The 10,869-nt window shown below is 60.6% G+C and overlaps 1 protein-coding gene across 1 annotated transcript; it reads left to right on the forward strand.

Moving 5' to 3' along the window:
• Positions 1–2,428: 2,428 nt before the first annotated feature.
• LOC138723340 (cell division cycle protein 20 homolog) lies at positions 2,429–10,431 on the forward strand. Its single transcript, XM_069862286.1, has 11 exons — positions 2,429–2,437; positions 2,585–2,702; positions 6,140–6,288; positions 7,357–7,453; positions 7,815–7,943; positions 8,308–8,504; positions 8,852–8,946; positions 9,148–9,379; positions 9,489–9,614; positions 9,785–9,902; positions 10,253–10,431. Exons 1-11 carry the CDS (start codon positions 2,429–2,431, stop codon positions 10,429–10,431), a joined length of 1,449 nt encoding a protein of 482 aa, XP_069718387.1.
• Positions 10,432–10,869: the final 438 nt, after the last annotated feature.

Below are 10,869 nucleotides of genomic sequence, written 5' to 3' on the forward strand. Positions count from 1 at the left end.
GGCCTCTTAGAGGGATTCAGGGTATCCTGCGGGGGCCTAGAGGGCTTCTGGGTGTCTGTAAAGGGGTTCTGGGGGTTCTAGAGGGATGCTCGGGGGTTCTAGAGGAGTCCTGGGGTCCCTAGAGGGGCCTTTGGGGGTTCTTCGAGGGATTCGGGGAGTTCTGGGGAGCCCTAGAGGGTTCTGCAGGGCTCTCGAGGGGTTTTGAGGAGTCTTAGAGTTATTCGGGGTGTCCTGGGGACCCCTAGAGTCGTCACGAGGATTCTAGAGGGGTCCTGTGCATCCTTAGATGGTTTCTAGGGGTCCTTAAAGGAGTTCTGGGGGTCCTCGAGGGGTCCTGGGGAGAGTGAGATGATGCAGGGAGATGGTTAAGAAAAGGTTTAATAAGAGGACACACAGGACCCCTCTAGAGCCCCCAGGACCCCTCTATGACCCCCAAAACCCCTACAGGGAAGCCGAGGACCCCTCTAGGGACCCCCTAGGCTCCCTCTAGGACCCCTTCGAGCCCCTCTAGGAACCCCTAGAATGCCTGTAGGGATCCCAGGACCCCTCTGGAGTCCCCCAGGACCCCGTTAGGACCTCCTAGAACACCCCGGGGACCCAGAACCCCTCTAGGGCTCAACAGAACCCCTTTAGGGAACTCCAGGCCGCCTCTCGAGCTCCCCTGCAACAAGGTGGGGATCAAAGGGGAAAAGAGCGCCCCCCCCAGCTCAGTGCCGCCGCCGTGTGGCCGCATCGCGGTACTGCAGGAAGGGCTGCAAGAGGGTTTTTTTTTCTTTCTAAGTTTAGGATAGAACCACCTAGAAGTTTCTAGACCCAAACAGCACATGCGCGTTACGCCTTAAAATCGCTTTATAAGGAGGTGTGGAAAGGGATTTTCCCACTGCGCATGCGACCTCCAAATCGGGCGAAGCAGCGACCGCGTGGACTGCCAGGGCCTCAGACGCTTCTTGGTATTTTTCTTTAAAAATGTTGGTGTTAGTCCCCATCTTTTATACCCTTAGCGTTATAGCATTGATTCTCGTGTTTTGCCTTTGTATACGTGTATTTTTGCCTCATGAATGTCCACAATGTAAACTATTGTGTTGTCGTGCTGACTCGTCGGAGGCATCAGAGGCGGGCCCGGAGGCATCAGAGGCGGGCCCGGAGGCACCGACGGTCAACGAATCGGAGGTTTAAAACTGTTTTATAAGATGTTGAAGCTTTGTCGAGTTGATTAGTTTTAGGATAAGATGTTACGGTTTTGTAGGCTTAAGTAGTTTTTAAGATAAGGCTTGTGGGTTTGTAAGATGTTTATATTTGTTAAGGTTGTAATATTTGTTAAGGATATTGTCAAGAAGATGCTTGTGATTGTAATATTTGCTGGACGTTTTGTTTGTTGTTGTATTGCGCATTCTTCTGGCCTTTTTCTCTCTCTGTCCTTCTGTCTTTCACACCGCCATGAAGCCAGCGATGTTGAGCCACGGGGCGGTGTAAGGGGCCGTAACCGTTGAACTGCTTTGGCTCAACATCGCTGCCAACCCCCCCACGATCTCGTAAGGGATCTTTATTGCAATGAAGAGCCGATCTCGTGAGCGCTGCCAAACTGTCCCCAACGGAAAAACCATGACATCCACCCGAAGTGCGCTTACCGAGTGGCACCTGGGCATTCCTGAAAATGGTTGGACTATTCGGGGAAACCGTGGACTGGGGCGATAAATGGGGGAGCCTCTGGCTTCTTCGTTGCTCGGTGGGCTCGGGGTGCTCGACTTCGTCATTGCTCGGCGGGCTCAGGGTGCTTGACTTCCCCATTGCTCGGCAGGCTCGGGGTGCTGGACTCCTTCATTGCTTGCTTCTTCGTTGCTGGTGGACTCGACCTCGTGTGTGTTGCTGTGTGTGCCTTCGCCGGACTTCCTGGAGCTTGGAACATCATCATCACCCCGTGGCTGTGTCTTCATCATCACCTGCACCGAGACCGATCCAACGGGACATCGCTGGATTCGTGGTGGTGGTAATTAGCCGCATCTCTACCGTCTTCTTGCTTAGGGATTCTAACTTTTCCTTTCTTTTCCTCTCTGTCCTGTCGCTGTTGTCAGTTGTTAAAATAAAGCTCACAAGATTGTACGGCACCTGACCTCGTTTGTGCCTTAATCTTGGTCTCTTGGGATCGTTTAAGAACCCTCCCTGATATTGGATCGGGACGCATCTCCGAGTGTATTGTCTGCTCCTTAAACCTTTTCTCTCTCCTTCTCTTCCTGTATCTTTCCCACCACCGATCACACTTTCTATTACCCATGATATACACACACAACAAGAAAAGTGCCTGCAGAACTAACCGCACAAGAAGTTTGGGATAAAATCTTTTCTTAACGATCTCCCTGCGTAATCTCACTCTGTCCTGCGTGTCCGTGAAGGGTAAGGGCTGTGATCCAGCTCCCGGGCTCTGGCGTGGATGGACTGGGCGAGGTCTAGAGCCCCCCAGGACCCCTTTAGGACTCCTCAGGACCCCTCTAGGGGCCCCGTAGGACCTCTCCACGACCTCCAGGGCCCCTCTAGCGACCCCTAGGACCCCTATAGAGCCCTCTAGGGCCCCCACGGGGTCCCCCAGAATCCCTCACGAGCCCCGAAGGACCCCTCCTGGGACAACCAGGACCCCTCTAGAGACACCCAGGATCCCTCTAAAGCCACCAGCACCCACAGGACGTCTAAACAGCCACCCAGGACCCATTTAGTGATGTCAAGGACCCCTCTAGGGGCCACCAGGACGCCTCTAGCACCTCCAGGACCCCTTTACAGACCCTCAAGATGCCTCTCGACTCTCCAGGATGACTCTAGGACTCCCCGGGACCCCCCGAATCATTCTAAGACCTCCCTAGAGCCTTATGGGACCCCGCTAGCACCATGCACCGCTAGAACCCCTAGGGGCCCCCAGGACCCCTCTAGGACCCCCAGAACTCCTTTAAGGACGCCTAGAAATCATCTAGGGACGCATCGGACCCCTCCAGAACCCCCGTGATGACTCTAGGGGTCCCCAGAACCGCCCAAATAACTCTAAGGCTCCTCGAGACCCCTCTAGAGCCCCTCGAGGGACCCCAGGACTCCTCTAGAACCCCCAGAAGCCCTCTAGGCCCCCGCAGGATACCCTGAATCCCTCTAAGAAGCCCCAGGGCCCCTCTAGGGATCCACAGGATCTCTCTAGACCCTCCAAGACCAATCTAAGGACTCCCAGGACCCCCTGAATCCTTCTAAGAAGCCCCAAGTCCCCTCGAGATCCTCACAGGACCACTCCAGGGACAACCAGCACCCCTCTAGGGACCCCCAGAACCCCTTTAAGGACCCCCAGGAACCCTCTAGGGATTCCCCAAGACCCCTCTGGAATCCCCTAGGATCCTTCTAAGACCCCCCCAGGGCCCCTCTAGGAACCTGCAGGATTTCTTTAGGGATCCCAGAACCCCTCTAGGGCCCCCCAGGGCCCCCCTCAATCCCTCTAGGAACCCCCAAATCCCCTCTAGATCCCCGCAGGACCCCTCAAGGGACAACCAAGACCCATCTAGTGACCCCCAGAACCCATGTAAAGATCCCCAGGACCCCTCTAGGGACCCCCAAGACTCCTCTAGAACACCCCGGGATACTTCTATGACCTTCCCCGGACCCTAGATGGGTCCTGGGGTGGGGGGGAGTTGTGTCTCCAGAGGGGTCCTGGCCTTCCCTATAAGGATCCTGGGGTCCCTACACGGGTTATGGGGGGTCCTAGAGAGGCCCTGGGGGAGCCTAGAGGATTCCTGGGCTTCCCTGTGGGCTTTTGGGGGTCCTGAAGGGGTCCTGGGGGGCCCCAGAGGGGTCCTGGTGTCCCTCGAGGGATTTGGGGGATCCTAGAGGGGACCTGAGGAGTTGCTAGAGGGGTTCTGGGGTCTCTAGAGGGTTCTGAGGGGTCATAGAGAGGGCTTGGGCAGCTCCAGAGGGGTCCTGGGATTCCCTATAGGGGTCTTTGCGTCCTTAGAGTGCTTCTGGGGAGACATAGAGAGGGCTTGGGCAGCTCCAGGGGAGTTCTGGGCTTCACTCTAGGTGTTTTGGGGGTTCTAGAGGGGTCCTGGAGTCCCTAGAGGGGGCCCTGTAAACCCCACCAGCACCTTGACCCCCCACGACTCTCTTCCCCCTCCAGCCCCCCAGTTCCCCCCACACCCTTAGGGCTTCGCCCTAGCCCCGCCCCCAGGCCCCGCCGCAGCCAATGGGAGGGGCCCGTCCCCGCCCCAGCCAATGGGAGGGGCCCGTCCCCGCCGCAGCCAATGGGAGGGGCCCGTCCCCGCCCCAGCCAATGGGAGGGGCCCGTCCCCGCCCCAGCCAATGGGAGGGGCCCGTCCCCGCCCCAGCCAATCGGAGCCGCGTCCGCGCGGGTCCAACCGCCGTCGGGGGCTGCGGGAGCCCCAACCGCATCGCGGAGGTTCGGGCGGCAGCGGGTCCGGGGGAGGCAGCGAGCGGCGGGTCCGGGGGAGGCGGGGAGGGGCGCGGAGAGGGGGAGAGAGGGAGGGGAGGGAAGGGGAGAGAGAGGAGAAGGGGCAGGGGAGGAGAATGGGGGGAGAGGGGGGAGGAGGAAAGGGGAGTGGCCTCACGTGCCTCCCAGGACCCATCTAGGACCCCCAGGACCCCTCTAGGGACCCCCCAGGACCTCTCCACGACCCCCAGGATCCCTCTGGAGCCCCCCAGGCCCCTTCTAGGACCCCCCCCGGCCCCGTCTCGGGACCCCCAGGACCCCTCTAGGGACCACTAGGATGCCTCTATGTCCTTCAGGACCCCTCTAGAGCCCCCCAGGACCCCGCTAGGACTCCTCAGGACCCCTCTAGGAACCCCCTGAAGGACCTCTCCACCACCTCCAGGGCCCCCCTAGGGATCCCTAGGAGCCCCCTAGAGCCTCGGGACCCATTTAGTGATGCCAAGGACCCCTCTAGGGACCCACAGAACCCCTATAGAACCCCAAAAACCCCTGCAGGACCCCCCAGGACCCGTCTGGGGTTCCCGCCTGGGGGAATTGGGGTGGGAAAAAGGGAGAAGGAGCAGCTTGTGGAAGAGACTCTTGCAGCCCTTCCTGCAGTACCGCGATGCGGCCACACGGCGGCGGCACTGAGCTGGGGGGGCGCTCTTTTCCCCTTTGATCCCCACCTTGTTGCAGGGGAGCTCGAGAGGCGGCCTGGAGTTCCCTAAAGGGGTTCTGGGTCCCCGGGGTGTTCTAGGAGGTCCTAACGGGGTCCTGGGGGACTCCAGAGGGGTCCTGGGGTCCCTAGAGGGTTTCTGGGGTGTCCTATGGGTGTCTTGCGGGGGTGCCTAGAGGATTCTGGAAGTTCCCTCTAGGGGTTTGGGGGTCCCAAAGGGGTCCTGGGGGTCTCCAGAGGGGTTCTGCTGTTCCTAGAGGGATTCGTGGGGTCCTAGAGGAGCTGTGGAGAGGGAAAGAAAGGGAGAGGAGGAGGGAAGAGAGGGAGAGCAGGGTGGGAGGGAGAGAGGGGAGAGGGAGAGGAGGGATGGGAGAGAGAGAGAAAGAGGGGAGAGGGAAGGGGCAGGAGAAGGGGGGCAGAGGGAGAGGCCGGGCCAGAGGAGGCCTCAGTGCTGAGGGTGCTGAGGATCAGCCCAGGGCCCTGGCAGCCAGGCTGCAGCCCAGTCCCGTTGCTGCCTGCGCTGACGCCCTCGCCTGCGTCCCACGTGCAGTTGATGCTCGAGGCGACCCTTCCGCTCGAGGCGATTCCCGAAGCGATTCTCGAGGCGATTCCTGAGGCGATTCCTGAGGCGATCCCTGCAGTGATCCCCGCGGCGCTGCTGCAGCCGCTCCCGGCGATCCCCGAGGCCCAGCAGAGCTCAGCCCCGGGCTCAGCCCCATCAGCCGCAGCTCCAGCGCGATGTGGTGCGGCGCAGCCGGTGAGCGGGGAGCGGTGGCAGAGGGGGGTGCGGGGAGCCGAGGGGCTCTGGAGGCCGGGGGCACAGAGCTCGGCAGCCTCTAACTGGTGCGTTAGACGGGGGGCAGAGCTACGAGCGAGTTGGGCTTTGGATGGCACGAGCGCTGGGAGTCCCGCTCGTCTGCGAGGGGGGATGTGGCAAAGCGCCGGCTTGGCTGCCTCGGGAGGGCTCTCCTCTGGGCTCTTGCGTAGCTGTCAGACAATATTGATGCGTGTGAGTGCAGGTAAACGAGGATCCAAAATGCAGAGGAGCCAAACGACCGCTCGGCCAGATCGCTACATTCCCAGCCGTCGCGCTCTGAGGATGGAGGTGGCCAAGTTCCTCCTGAGCCAAGAGCAGGACCCTGCCTTGGTGTCACCCACCAAGAAGGTGAGCGTGTTGCTGAGTTGCAGGGACTGCGCTGCTCCCTCCCAAACGCCCTCGCGGCCTTTCCCAGGGAAGCAAACTGTAAGTTGTGTCGCGTGGTTGCGTGAGGCTGACAGCCCCGAGCGCCGCTGCCTCCAGCTCTGCCCTTGAGGAGCCGGGGATGAGGTTGGAGCTGTAGGGCCTGGGAATGGAACGGGGACGCGGGACCCTGAGCGAAGCTGTTCTGTAGGGTCGTGTCCCTGGGAAGAGCCTCTGGCCCTTGTGGGAGCCAAACACAGCTTTGCTCCGTTTTAAAGCCTCATCGGCCCAGGGTACAGAGCTCCTAGGCTGTGAGCCTGTGCCCAGGGACACTGCTGGCGGGAGCTGTTCCAGCACAATGTCTGCGTGGGGAGCCGCTCTGGAACGTGTCTGCTGGGTTCTGAAATCTCTGTAGGAAGCATTTGGTTCCTTGTGGCCGTGGCTTTGTCCGCTGGCCGTGAGACGCTGACCTGGCCGCTCTTCTGTGCTCAGATGTGAGCAGGAGAGCTTGCTGGTGTCTGAGGAAAAACCCCTTGGAGCTGTGTCACGGGTTAGCCCCAGCCCGGCTGATTTCAGCAGCTAAAACCGTGCAGTTGCGCTCCCAAATCCCTCCACTCCCTACCCCTGGAAAGGGGGAAAGGGAAATGAGAGGAAAGAGACTTGTGAGTTGGAAACTAAAACCGCAGCTTTAATTAAAATTACAATAATAATAATAATAATGGTTATTGATCTTATTAGGAGTGGTAATATATATATATACACACAAATATCTGAGATCGCGCCCTCGATGACTCAACGTCACCACAGATCCTGCAGAGCAGAATCGAGGGAATGGCTCCACAGCCAGGAGGGAGCTGAGCTCAGGAACTGGAGTCAGGAACACGCGGGTCCAGGGTCGGGGGCAAAGAGAGAGACGAGGTCCTCAGCGGCCGTCACAGAGGAGGGGGCCGACCCTCGTGGTCTTTGGGTTTCAAAGCGAGGGCGACGTAGATGGGATGGAACCCTCCGTTGGTCGCTTTGGGGTCACCTGTCCTGTTCGACCTGCCTTGACAGGCGCGCCAGAAAGCCTGGGCAGTGAGGCTGAACGGCTTCGATGTGGAAGAGGCAAAGATCCTGAGCCTCAGTGGAAAGGCTCCGAGCCCTACGGCAGGTGAGGGACAGGCTCTGGGTGAGGCGACTCGGCTGGAGAGCCCTGGGGAGGGGAACAGCGGCACAGAGGCTCCGCATTTGGAGGCATTGACCGGCTTCTGGGAGCTGCTGTGCACACCGGGCTCTCCCTAATCCTTAGGTGTCCAGCGGCTGAGGGGCTGTGTGACAGCTCCAGAGAACTGATTTACCAGAGCTGGTTCAGCAGTTCACCCCGGCAGTGCCGTTAGCGCCCTGCATTCCTCTGAGCGTGGCTCTGCTCTCAGGGCTGCATTTTCCCCGGGAGGGATTTCTCCTCGGGTGAGCAGGGCTTAGCTGGGAGGAAACGGGACCTCCGGTTAACAGAAGTGTTTCTCTGCACACAGGCTTTCAGAACAACGTCACAGCGCTCTGCGGGCACGAGGTGATGCCTGGGTGCGGCAGGAGGAAGGGCAGATACATTCCCTGCGCGCCAGAGCGGGTCCTGGATGCCCCAGACATCCGTGATGACTATTGTAAGTGGGCTGCGATGTCGCGCGCTGGGCATTGAGATCGTTGTGTAGCGCAGTGCGGTTCCTAGGCCAGCATGGTCTGAGGGACTGGAGCTCTGCCTGGGCTGTTTCGGTCTCTTCTGCCCTCGGGCTGGCATGGACCACTTCTGGGGTGAAGCCTTGTAGGAGCAGTGGTCCCGAGTGCTGGGCAGGTGGCTTGGACTGGGGCTGGGGGACACGCATACCTGGTGGAGGTGGAATAGGGTTGGACTCGGTGATCCGGTGGGTCTCTTCCAACCTGGTTATTCTATGATGAGCACCGGTGAAGGGCAGGGCTCTCCAGGGCAGCGCAGGGTGGCCTGCATTGCATTGCTCTTCCAAACGGTAGATCTGAATCTCCTGGACTGGAGCTCTCAAAACCTCCTGGCGCTGGCTCTGGACACCACTGTCTACCTGTGGCACCACGTCTCTGGGGAGATCATCAACCTCATGGAGACGGAGCACGTAGCTGATTACGTTTCGTCTGTGTCGTGGGGTAACGGAGGCAGCTGCCTGGCTGTTGGCTTGAGCAACGGTGAGGTCCAGGTGAGTGCAGGAGTCGAGCTGGAGCTGTTTAGGGGTTGCTGGAGCTGTGGGGCCTTGGGACGAAGGCTTGGCTGGCGCTAGAAGGATGCAACGCGCTCCGACTTGCCTGGTGTGGGCTGGAGATGTCCTCCGGCAGTGAGCAGCTGCGGCAGTGAGGCAGAGCTTGGGTTTGGGGTTCCTGACCCCTGGCGTTCTCCTTCCGTTCTGCGGGCAGGAGATACAAATAGTTCCCTGCTCCCAGAGTGAGCAGGCTGAATGGCAGAGCCTGCGCGCTGCGGTTTGTAGGGCAAAGCAACGGGGCTGGCGTTTCCTGGCCCTCTGGAGAACTTGTTGTTCTGCTTCCCTAGCTGTGGGACGTGGAGCGTCGGAAACGTGTCCGCACGCTGAGCAGCCACGTGTCCCGTGTCGGGTGTCTCAGCTGGAACAGCTACATCCTGTCCAGGTAAAGCAGTGGGTGGGGTTGGAAGGGCGGAGCGGAGCCGGTGCAGATCCTTGTGGATGTGCTCGGCTCACGCCAAGAGCCCGGATCTGCCGGCAGCACCGGTGTGAAACCCTGCGGCAGGTGCAGCCGTCCTGCCCCAGCGCCAGGATGGCTTTTCCCAGCACTGTGTGCAGCCTGACCCTGTGAGCCTTCTCTCTGCAGCGGGGCTCGCAGCGGCTGCATCCAGCACCACGACGTCAGAGTCGCTCAGCACCAGGTGGCCACGCTTGCTGGTCACACGCGGGAGGTGTGTGGCCTCAAGTGGTCTCCAAACGGCCGCTTCCTCGCCAGTGGTGGTGACGACCACGTGGTGAACATCTGGCCGAGCAGCCAGGGGGGCCGTGGAGGATTTGCTCCAGCGCAGAGCTTCCGTCAGCACCAGGGTGCTGTCAAGGTGAGCGCGGGGCAGCTGTGGGCTCGCGTTTGTGTGCGAGGCAGCCGTGCGGCACTGCCTGCGCGCAGGGTGCTCGTTGCACGCCTCAGGCTGACCCCTCTTCTGGCAGGCTGTGGCGTGGTGTCCGTGGCAGCCCAGCGTTCTGGCCACTGGAGGCGGAGGCGGCGACAAACGCATCCGCCTCTGGAACGTGTCTTCTGGCACCTGCCTGGGCAATATCGATGCCCGCTCCCAGGTGAGACGTGAGCGTCGGCTTGGATGTAAACAGCTTGTGGTGGGACGCCTGAGCGGAGCTGCTGGCTCCTGAGGCCCCGAGGCAGGGCCGAGGAGGGGGCCGTGCTCCTCTCGGGGTGCTGAGCATCGGCACGAGCAGCTCGTCTTCCCTGCATTGCCGCCTCCTGCCAGGTCTGTTCCATCGTGTGGTCGACCACCTACAAGGAGCTCATTTCGGGCCACGGCTCCGCAAAGAATCAGCTGGTGATCTGGAAGTATCCAGCCATGTCCAAGGTCACTGAGCTGCAAGGTAGGCAGGGCCCTTTGCCTGGGGCAGGGAGGGCTGCTGGCGGCTGAAGGAGACGTGATCCTTGGGTGGAGCGGAGCGGTGGCCCGAGCTGGAGCTCGGCTGGTGCGGGCTGCTGAGCAGAGGCGTGTGCTGCTCGAGGGAGGCCCTCCTGGGGGCTGCTGAAGGAACGCTGTTGGTGCAAATGCCCGCCTGGGCTGTGAATTCCTGCTGCTGCAGCCCGGTGCGGGGCCAGCTCTGCGAGCTGCTGGGGTTCCCGGGGCCCACGCAGTAAACGTGAGCGTGGTGGCAGAAGCAGAGGGAGCGGGGCGTGCGCCGAGCGGCCCGTCCCTGAGCGCACACCTCCTCTTCAGGTCACACGGCGAGAGTCTTGAGCATGGCTCTGAGCCCCGATGGCGAAACAGTGGCCTCGGCTGCTGCGGATGAAACGCTGCGACTCTGGCGCTGCTTTGCGGTGGATCCCATCAGGAAGAAGGAGAGAGAGAAGGCAGACATAGTCCAGAGCAGCTTCATTCGCCAGGCCATACGATGAGGGCATGGGGGTGGGGGGGGAGCGGGGAAACCTGGTTTCCCCTGTACATAGTTTCAATGGTTTCCCCTGTACATAGTTTCAATGGTTTCCCCTGTACGTAGTTTAAATGTTAATAAATGTTAATTAAGGTTTTAAAATTAACCAAGTGCTTTCCTTTGTCTTTTTTATGGAGTCTGCTGGAAGAGAAGGCCGTGGCTGATGGGAGCAAGCCCAGCGTGGATGCGGAGGACGAGTCCCGCGGTGTCCCAGCAGGACGGTCTCCAAGCCTGGGTCCCCTGCCTTCCTGCGCGCCGAGGAGGTTGCAGCGCCCTGCGCCCTGCGTGCTGCTCACAGAGACAGCCCTGGGGTGACGGCTGGGACGTCAGCGACTCGGGAGCGATCGCAGGGAAGCGTCTGCCGAACCGCCGAGCCCAGAGGCGTGTGGGAGCTGAGAGACCT

This window comes from Phaenicophaeus curvirostris, chromosome 8, assembly GCF_032191515.1.
Source record: "Phaenicophaeus curvirostris isolate KB17595 chromosome 8, BPBGC_Pcur_1.0, whole genome shotgun sequence".
Taxonomy (NCBI): domain Eukaryota; kingdom Metazoa; phylum Chordata; class Aves; order Cuculiformes; family Cuculidae; genus Phaenicophaeus; species Phaenicophaeus curvirostris.

Bases quoted from the DNA above. Each gene is read 5' to 3' on its own strand.
- LOC138723340 (XM_069862286.1), top strand. The intron at 2,703-6,139 runs ATTTAGTGATGT...TGCGTGTGAGTG, and splicing joins TAAACAGCCACCCAGGACCC to CAGGTAAACGAGGATCCAAA. The intron at 6,289-7,356 runs GTGAGCGTGTTG...CTGCCTTGACAG, and splicing joins TGGTGTCACCCACCAAGAAG to GCGCGCCAGAAAGCCTGGGC.